Consider the following 21,727-nt stretch of genomic DNA (forward strand, 5'->3'; position numbering starts at 1 on the left):
GTCTGCCAACCTGTATGCGATCCCTACAAGTTGTTTTCTCATCTACAGTTGTGTGTGGAAGTCACATACCCACACACAGACATATACAGACGGAGGGAGAACCACCATGAAAGATACAATCAGATACATTCAGGCAGACCTGTTCTAGACCTAGATGCACATGAAGATACACCCAGAAAATAACATCCCAGAAATACAGTGATACGACTTTACTTGTACTGTCCCATGGGACCATTTAATACCTATGCCCCACCAGAAACTGACAAACCTATTGCAAGCACACAACTACCACCAGATACCCACATTTACATAAAGATTGCCCCAGAAATGAGGGACCCAGATTCTGTCACAATATACACAGAGGTTACACATGTACGCACACATGCACACACACACACACACAGCTCCAGAGCAGGCATGTAGTGATCTGAGCACTACATAGATAAGCAATGTCACAAAAATAGATCCAATCACATACACACTATCAGATAACGCAGTCTTATCACTGAAAGTATCCAGACAAACTACAGATGCACTGGCACTGACAGACCCACGCAAACATGCACTTCTCTCAGATACCAGACACAAACTGTCATAGGCAGAGTCCCACACTCAAGTCACCATCTGACACACCTGGAAACAAGCCCTCATTGGACACAGACACATACACTCAGTCCGAGACACTGAACTACTCAGGAGTGGTAGATTCACTGTGGTCACAGGACAGACAATACACACAGAGCACAGCAGTTATGTCATTTCCCTTAACTCAGCCAACATTACTAGGTGTTTCACTGTGAGCCTGACAGGCTTTAGTGCAGGGGTAGATCTTAAGACACACACAAACAAGATAAGTAAGCATCACAGCCCCAGCCCAGAAGTTTATTTATAGTACAGTTATTGGGGATAGTTGTAGACAGAAGTGAGAATGTGAATGAGATCGATCACACAGGGGTTTCTCAGGTGACCCCTCTGTCTTAAAAGACAAATAAGGTTGGTAGCTGAAGACAGGATTAGGGCAAATTGCAAGAAAAAGCCAAGAGTAGCAAGAGGCAGGCTGAGGCCAAATGGTACAAACTTACAAAATACGATAATACCCCCACCCCTAAGTCTGTTAATAACCCCAACATTTGTGCTCTAAGAATGTACCAGGTACTGTGCCCAGTAGTACATTATTGACCATACACATTCTCTGTCAATACTCACAAATCAGAGAGCATGAGGTAGCAGACATTAATCACCCCTGTAGTTGCAGATGGGGCACTTTAAACTCAAAGAGAGCCCAAAGCCACACAGCTAGAAAATGCAGATAGATTTTAAATCAACCCCCTTGGCGTGCTCATGCTTGGCCATGTATTTCAGATACCCTGCAGCTGCCCACTGGGCAAACCACACCCTCACCTGTGGGGTTACCACACACAGCCTTCTGCAAGGACCCCACTGAGGCATGGTGGGGAGAATACTGTTTTGAGAAAAATCTGAGGGTCAGCCAGCCTTTTCAACCTGGGCTTTACAAACCCTAGGAGGGATAGACAGAGGTGTCAACAGAATTTGGAAGCAAATAATAAAAAAGGATTTAGCCACTTCATTTTCCAGCTTATGAAAACCAGTCAGGCAGGGGTCACCTCTGGTCACTTTCAATAAACTCATGTAGCTTATTATCAATTGTTTTATTTCTTCATCAGATTATCACAAGAATGAACATTAAGGTTGAGAGTGGAAATTCTGACAAAATTCAGTCATGGCCTTTAGCCCAAACACAGTCCATAATTATCCCTAGGCTCCCATTTAGAAATTTGGTTAGGTGGGAGTAAGGGCTTCAAAGTAGATTTGCCACTGAGGAAGTTTATGATTTTTGAAAAAAGCATCTTATTGTGTAGCCTGGCCAGCCTGCAACTCTACTATGTAGATCAGGCTGGCCTAAAAGTCATAGATAGATCCACTTGCCTCTGCCTCCCCAGTGCTGGGTTCAAAGGCATGACCCAGTACTAGAAGAGGTTTCTTATTGCTGGTTCTGTTAAACAGAATCCTGGTTATGTGGCCTAGGTTAGTTTCAACTGCCTAGGCTCTACATAAATTGCACCTGGCAAGAAGTTAATTTAATAAACAGATCAAAGATGAACCCCAGCCTACAGACAGCACCTACTGGAGAACAAGTAGAACTCAGGGCAAGCTTCCCAGAGGCCCATCCACCCCTGCCCCATACAGAACAGAGTTGCTCAGGGAAACTGACATTTGGTTTTATTGTGCCAAGGACATTACAGATGGTGGATCTTGTCGATACCTGCAGGGCACGGGTGCCCCACCTGTGGAGGCTGCCCCCACTCCCTAAACTCAAATCTTGAGTAGCAGTCACGATCTCCAAAGATAGCCCCACCTAAAGAGTCCAAACAGACTAGTGGTGGAAGCAAAAGGAATGCAGCAAGGTCAGGGTTCATTGTCCAAAGCCAGTTTGCCACTGCAACCCTGCCACCTTCCTCTGGCTCATATCCTCAACCCCTCCAAGGAGCTGGAGGCCAGAAGACAGCAGAAATTCATCTCTTGGCCTGCCCACCATGCCCCATGGCCAGCTTGACTGTCTCCAAACCGGAGATACCATTGTCAAGGAGCCAGTGTTGCCATGAACATGGTTCTTGATTTTATAAGATAAAAGTACATTTCATAAAGAAAAATTTAATATGGAAGGCTCAGATTCTTGGGGTACTAGGAAGGAAAATTTCCCACTCCCGCCTTTCCTGTCACCATTGTGGCAGAGGTGCAGCAAGTTTCTCTGATGTGTAAGGAAGGGCGAGCAGAAGACTCCCTTTTGTCTCAGTGTCTCTCTTTTCGGGGGCTGCCTGGCTGCCACATGGTCTGTCTCTGTGTGCCTCTCGCCTACCTTCGGCACCCTTTCCAGAGTCCCCTGTGGAATGCTGAGATGGTGCTGTGCAGGGGGGCAACAGAGCACATCAGCTGGCAGAGACCAGTATGGTGGTGGCAGGGATGAGATGGATGGAGCGCGAAAGTGGGTCAGCCAGAGGGAAGTGGAAAAGAAGGATAAGAGGAAATGAATGAAGGAAGCCCAAGAAGGAAGAAAGCCAAATAAGGCTGGGTGGCATCAAAGGGCAGGAGTGGGGGGGTCAGGGGATTGTGTCCAGTCCCTGGGTTTCCATCAACTCTTGTCTGGGGGTGGGTCTCTGTGCACTTTGTTTTTCTTCATACTGTCTAGGTATTCCTGTTGGGACACTGCCAGCACCGATGCTAAGATCTCGTCATCATCCCAATCGTTCAGACCTGCTGGGCAGGAGAGAGAAGAGGACAATGATGACTGGGGTCCTCAGCCCATTCTCGCTCATGCCTGTCTAATGCCTGGCTCTGGAAAATCCACCCAAGTTCCAATCACTCATTGGCTCCCTTAACTCTGTGAAACCCCACTAGACCCCTGTGGAGAAAACCTTTTGGGCCTGAAATTTTCCCTCATGCCTCTCATTTGGGAAGATGCCTAGGAGCTTCAAAAATCCTCCAGGCTCTCCCAGCTTCCAGCAGGCCCATCCCCTAAGGAGGCTTACCAAAGGCAGAGGGGGACATCTGCTGGATGAGGGCCCGGCACTCCAGAGCAGGGTAGAGGGACACTAGGGGAGATGTGGCCCGGTCAGCCCCTGATGAGAACTGACTGCTTGTACCTGAGGCAGATGAACAGTCTGAGGTAGGGCCCACCAAGCAGAGCCTCTTAGCCCAAGCAGGCACCCTGAAAGCAAGTCACTGACCTGGTGCACAGGGTGAAGGAGGTTTGGCAAGAGCTAACACAGTGCTTGGGGAAGGGGGCTTAATGCCTAGCTCAGCATGCAGTTCAGGGTGCTCGGGTGAAGAGGCTGAACTTCGTTGCCTTGGAGACCGACTAGTCCATTCCTCCAGGCCACTGGAGGCTGCAGCTGTGGCTGAACTGCATGTGGCACTGGCTTTCCGGGGCTGCAGTAGGGAAGGAAAAAGTGATAAGGACCTACCCCAGCTATGATCCTCCTGTGCCAGAGTGCTTAGACCCCTTCCAGAGTCCTGGCTACAGTACAGCTTTAATGTGCCACAATAGAATAGAGGCAAAGTCCTAACCACTACCGAATCTTTGGAGGCTACTGAGAAAAATCACTACTCTTTTTTCCAAGAGATCCTGACCCCACACCATGGCCACAGTACTTCACCATGAACTACCTAGAAGGCTGCCCCTCACTGGTCTCCTACTTCTACCCTTGCTTTCTAGCTTAGACTGTTTTACTCAGTAGTCAGGTGATTCTGTTACGTCTTAACTCAATCCAATCCTTTTTCCTTTTCACTGTTTCTGCCTCATTCAGAGCAAAATCAAAGTCTTCTCCAGAGTTCACAAGCCCCTATCCAACCTAATCCCATTGCCTTGATTTCACCCAATACATTGTTCAGCGCCAGGCTATGTCTGAGTTATACCAAGTATGGCGCCCTCACCCCAGGCTTTGCTCTGTACACATACTCAACTAAAGCAGCCCTTTCTCATCTCATCTGATGAGGCCTACCTCATAACTGTTTAATACTGCGAACTCAAACCAGCCCCACTCAAGTCTCATTGTTCCCCTGTACCAACTGTCATTTTTCATCTACCATACCTCCAACTAATTTATTCATTATGATTATTTTATTTCACTTTGAAAACCCGAGTAGCCTAAGGACAGGGACCTTGCCTGCTAGGGCCACAAATATATCCCGCTACACTAGGAATAGGACCTCCTGCTTCCTGGCACAGACCTACAATAAATACTTGCTGAACAGATTATTTAGCTCTTGCAAACATCTAATCCTCCTCAGATGCCTGCCTTCCCCCTCCCCACCCTAATAAGGCAACTGGTTGAAACCACCACCCCTCCTGGTTTTGTACAACCAGGGTCACTGGCCCCACCAATGCCTTGTCTTCCTCGACAGACAGGATCATTGAAGGCAGTGAAGGAAAAGCTTTTACATCCTCAGTACAGAACGCAGCATGCAAAGGGTTTCCAAAAAAAAAAAAAAAGCTGGTCTCTTTGTAGCTACCCATTGTTCCTTTGTGCCACCAGCAGTGGTGGCTGCTCTCCTTTGTTTCTTAAAAGCTGCTCTCCTTTACTTCTTAAAAGCAAGTGTTGAGAGTTCCAAGGTACGATGCCAAGACTAAAGACGAGATGAGTAACCGATGGGGCTGGGAGCTTCCCTCTCCCATATTTTATCCCTGTTCATTAGGGGCCAAAAGATAAGAAGTAACAGGTCTTGGTCAGGCCAGTCACAGAGTCCATGACCCACCTGGCTGGGTCCCCGGACCTGGCGAGCCTGTTTCTCCTGATCCCTCAGCCACTGCAGGTAGGATTCTCGAGCCACCTGCTCCTCTATGGCCTCATTTGTGGCCTCCCAGTCTGTGGCTCGTTTCTTGTCTTCCAACATTTGTTGTTCAATCCATGATTCCTCTGATGTCTTTATGGCATTCTTCATCAGGGACTGTTCTGCAAACTGCCAGGAGAGGAACAGGGATGTGGGGTGATGCTCTGAACCTGGGCAAAAGCCTGAATGGGCTCAGGAAGGTAGGCTTACAGGCCTTAGCAAAAACAACACAAGAAAAGTTATTTTTACAAAGTACTCCTCAGCAGATTGCACAGATTGGTGACTGGAGGAAAGCAGGCCTAGATTTTAAGACCTGACATTCTGAATTCCTATGGTCAGAAATGCTGGCCCAACCCCAAGACACCTCAAATGAAGCACTAAGTCTGGGGATTAAAGGGGCTCTTCAGTCTAGGTCTTAATTTAAAGAAGCCTCACCTAGTAACGGCTCTATTTCACAATGCTGAAGCCTTTCTCAAATATTCACAGGGAAAAGGAAAGAGATGAACAGAAAAGTGAACTGTACAGACATGGAGTGGAGGCAGGAGTCAGGCATATATGAGGCTGGGTGTGGCTATGTGAGGGATGAAGGGTCAGTATCGGCATGGTGTGGGTGCTAGGACACTGTATGAGAACTTCATGCGAAGTTTTAAGATACTACAGCATTATTTATTTGTTTGTTTGTTGAGACAGGGTCTTGCTACATGGCCCAGTCTGATCTTGAACTCACTATGTAGGCCAAGCTGGCCTGGAATTCATGGCAATCCTCCTGCTTCAGCCTCCCAAGTGCTGGGATTACAGGCGTGAGCCACCACATCCAGCGATATGACACTAATGAAATAATAGAGAACATCAAAGTATATTTCAGGGATTAAGTGTAAATACTGCTTCATAAAGTTTTAGTTAATGTTCTTTTTCCCCAAAAACAATGGAGCCCAGATTAGCTTTGAATTCGCAATTCCCCTTTCTCTGCCTCTGGAGTACTAGGATTAGAGGCATGTTCCACCATGCTCCTAGCAAATTTCTCTCTCTCTCTCTCTCTCTCTCTCTCTCTCTCTCTCTCTCTCTCACACACACACACACACACAAATACATAAATGCATGTATACTAAGTAATGATGTACAACATATTTTCCTGTCATGTAGCATACTAGGGTAAATGTATGCATGGAAATGTTAGATTGAGTCAATTTAAAACTAGGCAGCTATGGTCTGTCCGGCTCAGTGATAAAGAATGCATACACAAAACGTGGATTCAGCTGGGTGGTGGTGGGGCAGGCCTTTAATCCCAGCACTCAGAGTCAGGCGGATCTCTGTAAGCTTGAGGCCAGCCTGGTCTACAGAGTGAGTTCTAGGACAGGCTTCAAAGTTACAGAGAAACCCTGTATCGAAACACAAAAACAAAAACAACAACAACAAAACATGGATTCAATTCCCAGTACTGCAAAATGACAAAAATGAAAGTAGGTAAGCAATCTAACCACAGAGAAAGAGATACAGAGATGGTAAGTGGACATGTTAAAAGACACTCAGGCTGGGGTATAGCTCAGGGATAGAGCACTAAAACAGTGTTCAACACATTGTTACCAATTCAAATAAACCTAAAACTTCCAAGAATGGCCAAAATACAAAAAAGTAGTGTTAGGAATTTTTCCTAATGCAAGCTCTCTGTCGACGCAAATTCCCAATCAAGCCAAATCAAAACAAGCCAAATTAAAAAAATATCCAGGTTTAATAGGAGTCCTGCACTCTCAGGTGGCCCCAGGGGGAACCGGGAGGCCACAAACAGGACCACCAGGAGGAAAGAAAAGAGACCACGTGTTCCTCTTTTGGGAGTTCACTTAAATAATCTGTGGGAGTGGCTCTGACCCCTCCCTAGGGGAAGGTCAGGACCTGCCCTGCTGGGATTTGGAGTCCAGATCAATACAACTCTCAGGCCTGGGGGCTGAGATAGATGCAAGGGGTTGGGGGTCTATGCTCCCAACCTAACAAGTAGGAAGATCAATTCCTGGGAAAGTGAACTTTCATTCATTGTGATAAACACACACACACACACACACACACACACACACACACGTCCACTTCATACAAAGCCTGGCAGTTCCTTACAAATCACAGTATAGTTTTAAAATTCTGAAATCCTGCTTCAAGATTGTAATACAACTAACCATAAAATTTAAGTTCCCACAAAAACCTGCACACAGCAGTTTGCAGAAGCTTTATTAATAATCATCTAAACCTGGAAGCAACCAAGGATATCTTTCAATAGGTGAATGATTAAACAAACCGTGTGCCTCCACAAATGGAACAGTAAGTGATAAGAAAATAGCTAACAAGCCATGAAAAAACATGGAAGTTTAATGCATACTGCTACCTAAAAGCAGCATTTTGAAAAGGCTACATACTATGATTCCAATTACGTGACTTTCTGAAATAGGAAAAAACAGAGTCAATAAAGGATCAGTCGCTGAAGGGGAAAGAAAGAGTGGGGAACCTTCAGGGGCTAAAACTATTTGAATGATTAGGTGCCTAAAATAGATGCACTTTGTTGTTATGCATCTGTCAAAACCCAAGGAACTTTACAAAACAAAGACTAATCCTTAATGTATGCTAATCGCTTTTTAAAGATCAGTTAAGAAGTGAGGCTCCCAGTGACAAAAACCACCTTACAAATGTATGCAAGGACAAGCAGGTGGTGGCCTTAGGCACTTAGAAAATGAATAGACTCAGTAACACTAAACAAAAAGAACTGGGCTTATCACTGGACTCCAGGGGGTCCAGTTAATGAGTCTGCCCCAGTTTATAGATGTAGATGTAAATGACTGGTGGGTGGTGGGTAAAGTTTTCTCACTTTAAAGTGGGAATTTTACTCAAAACTGGAAAGGGGGCAAGAACGAGGCCTGTGATGGAGGAATTTTAACTGGAGACATCAGCAGTAACTGTGTTTAGTTTAACATAAATTCAGGGAGATAGCTATAATCCTCATTCCTAAAGTGTTATTTCCTTCATTAACAATACAGTATTCAAAAGGTGGGAAACTTAATCCTACTCCTGTCAGATGATCAAAGACATCAACAGTCACGATCTTATTCCTAAAATATACTCGATATATTGTTCTGAGAACAGCACTTAATCTTAGTGCTTTCCCTCCCCAAACCCAAAATCTGGGTTTAAATGATAACAACATTCAGAAAGAGAATTTCCCTGTAATACCTTTAAATGGTATTCCTTAAAAGCCCCAAAGTCAATAAAAATAATAAAAAATTCCCAAAGTCATCAAACAAGAGTAAGGAATGAGGCGGGAACTTAATAGGAATGTATTACCACTGCGTCAAACCCTCTAAGAAATGTACCAGAGTCTCTGTGCCTTGGGAGGAAGGAACTAGATGGAAACTCCGTGTACTGAGAAAACGATTCTGAAGGTTGGCAAGATAGCTCTGGGAGTAAGGATGCCTTATGACCTGAGTGAGTTTAAACCTCACAGGCAGAACTGAGTCCTACAAGTTGTTCTTTGACCTTCATACACCCCCTACCTGAAATAGATAAATGTAAAAAACTTCAACAATTAAGTCTATTAATTAGAGAAACTTTTAAACATTCCATTTTTTTTAAAAAAAAAAAAAAAAAGGAAAGTCAATCCAGGAAAAGTTATAGATGAATCTTAAATGGTATTAAGTGTGTGTGTGTGTGGGGGGGGTCATTCTGGTAAAGCTACATACATATTGCATAATTCCCAATATATGACATTCTAGAATAGACAAAACTATAGAGTGGGTCCACAAATAAAAAAAATGAAATTCTTTAAAATCTGTTAAAGCCAGAAGAAGTCAAAGGGAACAACTGAATGTTAGATAGTGTCCTGGGTAGGATTCCCGGAACAGAAAAGATTCACCAGGAGGAAACTGTGGAAATGTGAATAAAGCATGGTCTTTACTTAATGTATCAATACTGATTTGTTATTGAGAAATGTACTCCATTAATGTTAATCATAATGTGGCATATGATAACGCTAATAGTCTCACAATCATTCTGCAAATCTAAACCTTTTCTACAATTTATTAAAAAGCAAAACAGGTCCCCCAACCCCAGGGCTGGAGGGTATGTTAATGCTAGTGTGTTTCTTAAGATGAGGCAGGACCACCTTCTGTTCGTAGGAAGTGAGACTTGAATAGAGGATTTCAAAATCCCCAGGAGGGGATAGAGGGAATACAGAGAAGAGGGAGGAGAGGGGGTGGGGAGGAGAGGAAGGAGGGTTAGGAATAGGAAAAGCAACCTAGGAGAAGTGGGAGAGGGAAGGTCAAAGGACAGGATGAAAGGAGGGAGGAAAGAATAGGGAAGATGAGAGGAGAGAGACTATGAGAATGAATGATTTCTGCCAGGAGATGTGGGAAAATGAAATGCCATCTTCTGACACTTACTAGGTCTCAGGCCTATGGGAAGTGCTTTCAGTATTGGCCCGACCTATACAATCTGCCCCAGGGTCCATTCCAGTAAGCTGTATGTGGGTCAGGGCTACACACCAGGCCCGTGACCCCAACTGTCTCTAACTATGAAGTTGAAGAAAGTCCTTGTGCAAGCCTGGCTACCCAGGACAAGGTATCCTAAGAGACTACTCTCAACAAGCATAAGATCAGTGAGCCAACTCATGGACAAGCAAATCAAAACCATAGAATGATTTCTGATCAACAGTAACTCACTAATTTTATATACAGGTGAGACTTCAGGAGAAACTCAAAGAGAGAGGACATTTTGTGGGCTAAGGGCAGAACCAACACTCTGTAAAATACCCATGGCACAGGGACCCACTTACCCCTGGTTTAAATGATGGCAGGCCCAGCCCTACACCAATAGTGGCCTTGTTAGGATTCACCACTGAATTATAGTGGATATTCCGGTGGTAGCTGACACGGATGGGTTCATCTTCATTTTGATGGATCCCATGGAATGTGTTGATAGGTTCTGCAGAGAAAGAGAAGGAGGGAGCATCCACAGGGGACCCAGTATGGTTGGCTCTGATGAAGCACCATTAGTCCCTCATCTACCCACTACAGAAGTACCTGTGCTATATTGATACACCTCCACAGGACGGTTGTACATCTCTGCCATAGCCTGCATCTCAATGTGGTTACCATGGCAGTTGTTTTTCCTCTTGCGATTGATATAGGTCGTGAAGTCTTCTGTGACATAGTTGGAGAAGTAGTCAGCATTCTTCATCTGTAGAAGGGATTAAAAATTAAGGCCTGTGTACAAAGGAGATCCTCCTACCCTCCTCCTGTCCCAAGGCCTCGCCAGGATCTCACCAGATAGTCCATGCAATGTTTTCGTACAACCTCATGCATGTCCTGGTCTCCATACACCTGGTCAGCTGGGGGTGCGTGGACAAAAGAAAGGAAAGGATGGAGTTAGAGCTGTCATCACAAGAGTTCTGAGTCACGGAACATTATTCATTAGAGGAAAGATGGGCTGAGGGACTAGGGAAAGTCCCTTTTCTACACCAAGCCCGGAGAGGTCTTTTGTGTGCTGTAATGGGGTGGTGGTAGATGGCAAGCAAGGTCTGAAGATGTGCTGAACTTGCACACATAAACCAGGTGTGGCAGTGCCATGTCTTTCATCCCAGCCCTCAGGATATGGAAGTGGGATGATCAGATTATCTTCATCTACAATGTAAATTCATGAGACTCAGAAAAAAAAGGAACCAGGTTAGACAATCTTGAAGAATGAGAGCGTATAGGGGTGTATATGTAAGTATAGCACAGTAAATGGCCAGCAAGATGACTCTGGATAAAGGTACTTCCTCTAAGCCTGATGCGTGAGACTCACATAGTTGAAGGAGAGAACCAATTCCCTTAAACTGTCCTATGCCCTGTGGCATGCCACCACAATCTCCATACCTACCAAGAAATAAAAATGTAGTAACAAAAGGTTTTAAAGGGACAATGTCAAACTAGAGGTTTCCTCAACAAGTAAACTGGCCTTTGTAAATTGCAAACACCTATAATCAAGGCTGAGTCAAGAGAACTGCCAAGGTCAAAGACAACCTAGATCACAGAGTGAGGCTTCATGTCAAATCAAACCAAACCAAACCCTACATTCACCACTACCACAAAAAGCATAAAAACCACCATGCCCCATCATGATTAGAATCTTTTTGTTTTGTTTTTCAAGATAGGGTTTCCCCGTCTGTAGTCCTGGCTGCCTTGGAACTCTTTGTAAACCAGGCTGGCCTTGAACTCACAGAGATCCACCTGTCTCTGAGTTCTGGGATTAAAAGTGTATAATACCATCACCCAGCTATGATTAGAATCTTAACCAGAAGAAAAGGAAGAAAAATTACTTACTCTGCCAAATAATAACTAGTAGGTTAAGTAGCCAGAGACAAGTTCTCTGGCTTGACTCTCTGGCTACCAGACAGGTATGTATGACCTGGCAGGTCTCTAGTGGACAATAAGTATAAAGTGGTAGAACCCCTCTATTACCCAATTCATCAAAGGTGTGCATAGACTGATTACACAAGGCGTCTAACTGAAAGTAGAGGGCAACTCACACCTAAGTACACTGCCAGCTCAGGACCTGGTATAGCAAAAGAAATTGGATATAGTCTGCTGAGCAGCCATATAGGCTGAAGCACAGAAGCAGGAGTCTCTTCTCCCATCACGTGGATCTGAAGATAAGGCAAGCCTGACTTTCACTAGCTGCCTTGAAAAAGGGAATTTCCCTGTGTTTCCCCAGAGGTTCACAGCACTGATGGGATCCCCCTGGGGCTCAGGGATGCTAGAAATGGGAGTGTGCCCACCAGTCAGGCCTGGCAGTCTTTTCTCTGAAGACTTGCCAGCAGGTCTTCACTGCCTTCTGATTCCCTCCATGAGGGTTCTGCATGGTACGGAAACAAAGGCTACACTGAGAAAGAAAGTGGGCAGCTACAACAGCCTCAACTCATCCTAGAGGTGAAGATACCTGAGGGGTGGAGGAGAAGGGTCTGTGAAGGCAGGAAGGGGTAGCCCCTTCACTGATGTAAACAAGGATGTGGCTTCTGTGGCCACACTCCCCTCCCCAGCACTTCCAGTAAGTCACATGTCCTGTATACAAGCTGGGGGTGGGGGTTGGGAGCTGCTGCTGCCTTTCTTAGAAGCCAGGACCACAGAGGCTGCTGTGGCTGCTTGGGCTGCTGGAGGAGCTATTTCTGTAGGCTGAGCTTGGAGGCAGTACAGTCTGCAGCTGCCATAAACAGGAACTAAGATGGGAGTGAAAGGGTTAAATAGGGGTGGGCTACCAGGCTCCCTAAGCTGGATTGAGATATACGTATCTCCTACAGAAAGGATCTCTCTTTGCCAGAGCTAGATGCCAGATTTGGGGGGGACACGACGGGGTCTTCTATTTTGTCTTTTTCTGGCAGAAAGTTCATGCCACCTCTTAGCTATGTAGCACTGGACAAGGTCTTTCATTTCTGGGTTGAAATTCATAAAGTGGGGACAGTAACTCTTCTTCCATTTAAATGGTATTATAAAGACTATAGAGAGCTGGGAATATATCTCTGTGGGAGAACATGGGTGCTAGGTTCAATCTCCAGTATGGGGATGGGACTACAAGGGAAAGTTTGTCAACTATCTGTAACATAAGCAGTGGTCAAGAAAACAGGCGCTCCAGGCCAGCCTAGTCTACAAAATGAGTTTCAGGACAGCTAGAGCTATGTAGAGAGACCCTGTCTCAAAAAAACAAAAAGAAACAGGCAAGCCATTGCAACTCCTATTATACTGCAAGCTGTCTACCAGTCAGCGAGAGTGCTGAGAGAATTGCTTATTAAGCCCTTACTCATTTCTGTTGCACTTCCTCCACCAAAGGAAAGCCCCAAATGCAGAAAAGGAGGGGTATCCCTTCAATTACAAGCACCGCTAGCTCTCTTTACAGAATTCAGTGCCTTTGTTCAAAACTTTGACAACCAAATTCCTACCAAACTAGTAATACTCACTTTATGTGTAGGGCCCTTAGGTACAGGCAAGTTATAGCACTTATAGACTCATCCCAGCTTTTGTAAGAAACAACCTCACACTGATTATAAACTGTTCCTTAATTTTTTTTATTTTTTATTTTTTAGTTTTAGACACTTGGCTTGAATAGTACCCTATGTAGCCCAGGCTGGCCTCAACCTTACAACAATCCTCCTTCTTTGGCCTCCAAGTGCTGGGATTATAAGTATATAACACCATACCCAGTGTATACCTTAACTTTGTAATTATTAGCATGGAATAAAATATGCATCTCTAGTCCAAGGAAATAGACACAGTGCCTCCCCATCAAGAGGAAAAATTCTTCTTCGATGTTATAGGCAAAGCACATCATAACATGAATTAGCTTTTCTAACTTTCCTAGTCCTACCAATTCTGTCCTTAGGAAAATTCCTCCTCCTCCCAGATTAGCATGTGGGAGCCAGGATGGACTTCCCTGTGGGGGGTAGACCAAGGAAGGAGAAAGAGTGGCCCACTGGAACCACAAATAAAGGGGGAATTCAGAGAAACTGTTTTGACAGAAACTGAAACTTCTCTTGCTAACACTGCACTTGGCCATATGCACCTGGTTTCTTCTTCCAGGGTCCAGATGGAAGGGGGTCCCCCACTATATCCACCTCTGTCCCCTTTCTATGCAGGACTCAGAAGTTCTCAGTACAGTAAGATCACTAAATAGTTCTATTACAGACTTTTCAAGCAACTCATTTGATCCTTACCAAAAAAACAAAACAAAAGTTACACAAGATGGGGGAGGCACTGATATAGAAATAGCATAGCTAGTTCAGGATCACATATTTATCACATGTTTGGTGTCAAAGATGGAAAGGCACCACCAACACCTGGTCCCAAGGAACGTTCCCCCACCTCACCTCATGTCTCACAGTCACCTTATTTTCCTAGGGCTAGGCCTGATCCTAGACATCAGTTTCCCTGCTAGCACAAGGAATGACTTGAAACAAGAGAAAGGCTTGTAACTGAGCAGAGATAACAAGTATCAGAGACTGCACACCACACTTCTCTAGATTCAACACGAACCTTCCTCCCCACACACCATACTACTTTGCTTTCTCTGAACATATAAAGATACTCACATAGAAGCACACATATGTACCACATGGAGCCTGTAGGGCCTCCAAAAGACTGAAATCTTTGAGACTAAATACCCACATGACCAACTCCACAACACAAAACCACAGCATACTGTGAGTATATGTCCTTGTCACCAATCAGGAAAGACTGAAGGCTAGACAAGATGTGAGACTGTGCATACTCAGGAAGCCATGCCACTTCCTTCCCAGCCTTTGCTAGGGATAGGTGGGATAGGAATGACCAACATCTCTAACAAACTTCTTTCATCCTTCTCCTCTACTGCCTGCAGAAGTCCTTTTTCTTGAGGATCCCTAAAATGCTTGAAAAACAAAAACAAAACAACCTGCATTTGCCCACACTTACCGGGAGAAGCACGACATACAGAGATTATTCTGCGCCCCCCACAAAGATTATCTTACTGTGTGTTTATGATTTTTGTCTACATGTACATATGTGTGTCACATGCATACCTGATGCCCACAAACAGGAGACAGCACTGGTTTCTCTGGAACTAGAGTTAAGGAAAGTTGTGAGCTACTTTGTGAATGCTGGGAACCCACGTTGGTTCCCACTTGCAAGAGCGGCAAGTGCTCTTAAGCGTCTTTCCAGATCCACTACTTTTCTGCTGTGGGAGTCTGTTCTCCTCTCATCACATGAGTCTTATGGACTGAACTTGGGTTGCCAGGCTCAGCAACAAGTACCTTTACTGACTGAACCATTTCACTTAACTGATTTAAGTCCAGATTATTTCTAAAGGGCAGTAAATACAGGGTCCTTCCTGCTTTGAAGGGACATGGGACCACGTACTCCTCAGGTGGCAGCTGCCTGACTGTTTTCCTACCATTAAGTTCTGCTAAAGACAGAAAAGGAAGCTTGGAGGTAAAGGAACCTGCTGCCAAGCCTGACAACCAGAGTTTGATCCCTAGAGCCCACGTGGTGGAAGGAAGAAGATAACAGACTTCTTTAAGTTTTTCTCTGATCTCCATGTAAACATACTATGTTGTATACACACACACACACACACACACACAATGCTATGTTTAATAAAGGAAGCTTGGTTTTTGTGGAGAACCTAAAAACAAACCACACAATTGTGGGTACACACAGCAGCAAGGAGCAACAGTAACCTTAACTGATCTCCACTGTCCTTCTGCCCCTGTGGGAACCCTGAAAAAGGAGTGAGGAAAATGTCCCACCCATCTATCAAACAACAATGGTATGCATACCCAACTGCTCCACTGGGTACAAACTATGCACAAGACACATGGCCTCAGATCCAATCTGAGGTATATGCTTTTTTGCTTGAGGATTCCCAAGGGGAAATGGGAAAACACAAAGATGCTGAACAGAGAGAGGTCAATGGAGACAGGTGTACAGGAAATAGCACAGAGAAATCTCCTGTGTCTTGATATAATCTCAAACACTGCTGTTCTGACATTGGTTGAGTGACCTACATAAGACAGGGTCCTGGCTTTATGGTGAGGCCTTAGTTGCTCATTTTATAAAGCTGTCAAATCTAAGACCAAGAGATGGTGGCACATGCCTTTAATCCCAGCACATGGAAGGCCAGAGTCAGGAGGATCTCTTGAGTTTGAGGCCAGCCTGGTCTACAGAGAGAGAGATTCAGGACAGTCAGGGCTACAAAGAAAAACCCGTCTCAAAAAAAAAAAAAAAAAAAAAAAAAAAAACCCAAAAACAAAAAGAAAAACCTGTCAAAATTAAGTTACAAAGCACGACATCAATATATCTACAATTCCAATACTCAGGAGGTTGAGAGACAAAAAGCATCACAAGTTCAAGGCCCAAGGCCACCTGGTCAACCAAGAAAGTTCCAGGCTAGACTGGGCTAGGTCTGCTCCAAAAAATAAATAATAAAAAGCAAAATCTTAAAAAATTACCTAATAGCCATCCTTCCCAATGCTGATGATCTATGTTCCAAGTCCAAAACAACCAGAGACATGGGTCTGGATAATATTTCTGGGCTATAAAACAAAGCTCTAGCTACTCTCTACTGAAGTCCATGCAGACACCTCTATGTGGCTCCTACTTGGCCCAAAGGCCAGCACCACTGCCATGGCCAGAGCTAGACGTTTCTGCTGAGTCAAACCCAAATGAAGGAAAAGGGAGTGAGACTTATGTTTCTAGGAGGAGGTTATCTGAGCACAGCAGGGGCAGGGTGGGATCATAGGATACTCACCTCCACCCAAGAGTTCACTGATGCCCATAAATCTCTAGAAGAGATGCCAGGGAGAAATGGGTACAAGCAATTGATACTGGTTCAAAAGTGTTGTCCTGATGTCAGTGGTAAAGCAAAGGGCAGAAAACCACCTGCCTAACATTTTCAACAATGGAAGAATAGATTCTAGCTGTAAGAAGGAAGGTCCAGAGATGTCAAAGAACAGACAAACTAAGAAGCTAGACCAATGGTTCTCAACTTTCCTAATGCTGTGACCCTTTAACACAGTTCCTCATATTGTGGTGACTGCCCCCTAACCATAAAATTATTTTGTTGCTACTTCATAACTAATTTTGCTGTTAGGAATTACACTGTAAATATCTGTGTTTTCTGATGGTCTTAGGTGAAAGGGTTCAACACCCTGGGGCCTCCTGTGTATTCTTTGAACACCTAAATGTCCCCATGCAAACTCTACCATTGTCATTTCCCTTTCTATCCCTGGTAGTGCTGGGCATCAAACCCAGGGTCTCCTGAATGCTGGGCAAAAGCTCCATTACTGAGCTATACCTTCTGCCGTCTTTTCAGACCTTCAACTGATTCTATTTCATGGGATAATAATCCAAAATTTTCAGGAGAGCCTGAAGCACACAGATGAATGTATAGCACACAGTAGGGTCAGGGAAACAACAACAAAGTGCCGTATATGTGTACAAGTCACTCAATTCCAACTCTCTATTACATGTTCCCTTCACTATTTAATGCATGGTAGGAAGTTAAAGCCTGCAAGCCCTGGTACAAAGCCTAAGGTGATGACCATCTGTCCCTGTATAAGCTAGGCTAGAAACAGGGGGACAGCAGAAAGCCTGGGGACAAAGTCCCCTTCCCAGGCACACATATTGTGTACTCTGCACCAGGGAAACCTCTAGGAGGCCTAGAGACCAGGGACCATGTACTACAGGGGAGAGGCCATAGGACTTGAGGTTTTACAGAGAAAAGCTGAGGGCAGCCCAGTCAGGGGAAATGTGTAGCCATAGTGCTGATAAGGAAAGGCCTTTTAACCTGCTGAGGTCAGCTCTTCCTGTGTGCTTGGGCCCCTTACTGGAAGGCCCCAATTGGGGGGGGGGGGGGAAGAGAGCTAGATAGACAGACACACACATACAAAAATTGCTCTTGATGTGAGTTACTATTCATGCCAGGTCCTCAACAGCCCCAAGCTTCCTCAGTAAGCATGAAGCCATATGCCCAACAGTAATCTTGCCTCTCTTCCATCCAGTCTGAGGTTAATACAGGGCCTAGAAACTACTAGGTCCTCCTCACCTTTTCATTCTCTGCCTTCCCTTTATCCCCAAGATACCTCTTAAAGCCAGTTCTTTCTCTAGTAAGTAGCCCAGGGAGAAGATGACTTCAAACTAGAGAGTAGGAAAAGTTGGGATTGTCCTCTCAATTAACAGAAACCATTTTCTGAATAGTCTCTGCTTGGTAGAGGGTGAGCAGCTATTTGTCAATCCATCCCACAAATATTTCTGGCTCTGGGGCACAACTGAGAATACTAGTGCTACTGTTCCATGATAACCTACTATGTATCAAGCATTGAGGGATTTACCAAAGCAAATCAAACCAGAGCAGTAGAATCCTTTAATCAATTCTGCAGCTAATAAAAGAGGGTCCAGAAAGAAGAGTCACTTGCCCATGAGTGGTACCTGATCCACAGTATAGCTTATAATAGACATGAGGGTCACCCAGAAACTAAACACAGACCTAGAAAAAACTCAAGGAGTCCTCAGGACCACCAGCAATTCACAGATCAGAAAACAGTCGAAGAGCCACACAGCAGGTATAAACTGGGCCAGAACTAAAAGTCAGATCTTTGGCTTCCCAGCAATTTTCCCTGGAAGACAGAACCACTGGTGCGGGAAGAGAACAGGCCACATTCTTGTCTCCCTTCAAGTTGGTATGGGATTTCACATTTACTTGTTTGGACAAAGATTCATAGCCACAGGGACTCAAAGATCTAGCTCAGGCTTAGTAGACAATATTTAGAAATTATTAATTCTAGCCTGGCACAGTAGTCTATAATCCCAGTACTTGGGAGGCAGAAGCAGGTGGATCTCAAAGTTTGGGTCCAACCTGGTCTACATAGACTGAACAGCCAGGACTAACAGAGACCCAGTCTCAAAAAATTACTAATTCTTGGTGGCTGGAGAGATAGCTCAGAGGTTAAAGCCCTGAGTTCAATTCCTAGTAACCACAAGGTAACTTACAAACATCTAGAGAAACTTATTTTGTCAAATTTAGAGTTGGAGAAGGGATTGTTCACTGCTTTACTTACAAACATCTATAATGGGATTTGGTGCCCTCTTCTGTCATGCAGGTATGCATGCAGGCAGAACACTGTATACATTAACAAATCAATCTTGAAAAAAATTACTAATTCTTAGCTGTACAGTGTCTCACACTTATAATCTTAGCTCTTAGGAGGCTGAAACAGGATTATTCCAAGTTTCAGGTTAGCTTGGACTAGAGAGTAAGACTGTCTCAAAAAAATTAATTTTGCTAGTTTTGACAGCTATACAGAAACCAATACAGATGCATCTGTTAAAGAAACACAAAGAAGCCAAGTGGTGGTGGCTCATGCCTTTAATCCCAGCACTCGGAGGCAGAGGTAGGCAGGTCTCTGTGAGTTCAAGGACAGCCTGGGCTACAGAGAAACCCTATCTCGAAAACAAAAAAAAAAAATCATACAGAAATATTTATGAATGAAATGATCCTGTGTCAAGTTATATTGTAAAAACACTGCTTCAGGGAAGTGAGAAAGAGTGGGCAGGGTAGTTATAAAGTAAGGCTATCTATGTGTTAATGATTGTGTGTGTGTGTTTGTGTATGTGTGTGGTTTCTTTTTTTGAGATGGGGTTTCTCTGTGTAACAGTCCTGGTTGTCCTGGAACTTACTCTGTAGACAGGCTGGCCTTGAACTCACAGAGATCTGCTGGTGTCTGCCTCCCAGATTAAAGGTTTGTGCAACCCCACCCAGCTGTGTTAATGGCTTTTTGAAGCTAGATGAAGAGTTTGAAAGGGCTCACTATTTTCTCTACTTTTGTGCAAGCTAAAAGAAAAAAACCCTAATATAGAAACCTATAAAGATCTAGATTTTTTTTTGAAACAAGACAAAATATACTTGGCTGGCATGGAACATGCTGACCTTGAACTCATTGAGATCCACCTGCCTCTGCCTCCTGCATGCTGGGATTAAGGGTGTGTTTCATCATGCCCAGTTTCACAAAAGAGGCACATGCACAAGCACAGAATAGAGACCTTCCCCAACACACCACACCACACCACAGAAAACTCTGGGTACAAACTCTTACAAACCAAAGCGACAACATGACATGGTTAACCCACATATAAAATCCTGACTACCACATACTTTTTGTGTAACCCTAGGCAACCACTCCCTACTTCTGAGACATTTTTCTCATCTGACAAATAGAGGCAACATCAGTCTCCACATTCACCTACACTGTGGGATAATAAAAGGATTTCCAGGACGGCGGTGGTGCACGCCTTTAATCCCAGCGCTCGGGAGGCAGAGACAGGTGGACCTCTGTGAGTTCAAGGCCAGCCTGGTCTACAGAGTTGAGTTCCATGGCAGGCTCCTAAGCTACAGAGAAACCCTATCCTGAAAAACAAACAAAAAGGGGTGCGGGAGGTGGGGGGGGGGGGCTGGGGGCTGGGGTTTCCGTGCCAGGTGGTTATTGCTCAATCCTTTAATCCCAGCACTTGGGAGGCAGAGGTAGGCGGATCTCTAGGTTCAAGGCTAGTATGATTTGTTTACAGGGCAGCCAAGACTACACGTGATGAAACCCTGTCTCAAAACAAACAAAAACATGGATAGATGGATGGATGGGTTTCCAGTAGTATTAGTCTCTAAGTGATGTCACTTTATCACTACTACTGTGTTATTATTCACTCAGCACAATCCAAGACAAGAGGCCAAACGCTAACATAAGGTTCATGCCTGGATATCCTAAAATACCAACTAGTTAACTCTGCTGCAATCCTGTCTCAGGGGCTGCTGACAACAGGGACACAGCTCAGAGGCATCTTTAAGCCCCACAGCCCACAGGACCAAGGCAGAGACTCACCTACAGCCCGGAATAAACAGGCACCATCCTCCTTCATCTGTTTGATGATGAAGCCTTTCTTGTCCCGTAAGGCCTTTTCAAACCAGTGTTCCTGCTGGAGGAAACAGTGGGAGGTCAGCAACAGGGAAAACCCATACCCAGGGAAGCCTGTACCTCTTCCCCAGGGTCCTGTCCTCAATTCCTGAGAGGACCTGATGACTAGCAAAAAAGGATACTGGGAAATTCACAGCCCTTCTTGACTATTCTGTAAGCAAAAAGCAAGAGATTCAGTCACTGGACAAGAATAAGACTTAATCCCAGAGAGGTCCCAGATGCCCTGGAAATAGAAACTTCATTTGCTTTCAGATCCCTGCTCTAGATATTGCAAGACCTGGCCCAGGCAGCCAGAGGCCTGGACCCTCTAAGTCCTTAGATGAAGAATGTGTTTCTCTATCAATAAGTTTCACCCAGGGAAGATGCTAAAGAGAACAACTAGCTAGAATATAGATCTTGAGCCTATAAACATCTGGGAAATTCTAAAATATATTGTGTAAGGCAGAAAGTGAGCCAACTATGATATCAAGTGTGTCCAAATACACTTACATGTACATTTACACAAGTCTCTACATATGTATAGTAAAAACAGAAAAAAGTAGACGATAAAATATAATCCTAAGTATTCATGCTATGTGATTTTTTTTAACCTCCTTTCCCAATAAGATACACAATTCTTCATCTAAAATTCCAAATCCCTAAATGCTTTGAACATCAAGGAACTTCAAACAAAACAAAAAACCCAAAGTCTTAATCTAATGTCCCATCATAACCTGAAGAGAACTGACATACAACCAGATGGCCTACTTGAGGGTGAAGACTGAAACACTGTCACAAAGAAACATTCAGGTACTGCTCTAGCCTCTGCTAAAGTATTATATAATCAAAGTATAAACACCAGGAGACTTTGCCAAATTCTAAATAGTTTCTAAATTCCAA

At 44.4% G+C, this 21,727-nt stretch overlaps 1 protein-coding gene across 5 annotated transcripts in view; it reads right to left on the reverse strand.

Moving 5' to 3' along the window:
* Positions 1-2,219: 2,219 nt before the first annotated feature.
* The window catches only part of Otud5 (OTU deubiquitinase 5), a 30,488-nt gene continuing 10,980 nt past the window's right edge, over positions 2,220-21,727 (reverse strand). For 2 of the 5 annotated variants that reach the window (XM_038316119.2, XM_038316122.2), the window contains exons 3-10: positions 20,756-20,849; positions 10,647-10,711; positions 10,404-10,560; positions 10,157-10,305; positions 5,275-5,478; positions 3,747-3,948; positions 3,549-3,662; positions 2,220-3,276 (exon numbers count right to left, since the gene is read on the reverse strand). In XM_038316119.2, coding sequence (XP_038172047.1) covers positions 3,152-3,276; positions 3,549-3,662; positions 3,747-3,948; positions 5,275-5,478; positions 10,157-10,305; positions 10,404-10,560; positions 10,647-10,711; positions 20,756-20,849 — 1,110 coding nt within the window. In that variant the 3' untranslated portion in view covers positions 2,220-3,151. The remainder of the gene's footprint in view (positions 3,277-3,548; positions 3,663-3,746; positions 3,949-5,274; positions 5,479-10,156; positions 10,306-10,403; positions 10,561-10,646; positions 10,712-20,755; positions 20,850-21,727) is intronic. The other 3 variants (XM_038316123.2, XM_038316120.2, XM_038316124.2) reach the window with 2 other exon arrangements.

This window comes from Arvicola amphibius, chromosome X (assembly GCF_903992535.2).
Source record: "Arvicola amphibius chromosome X, mArvAmp1.2, whole genome shotgun sequence".
NCBI classification, from domain to species: Eukaryota; Metazoa; Chordata; class Mammalia; order Rodentia; family Cricetidae; genus Arvicola; species Arvicola amphibius.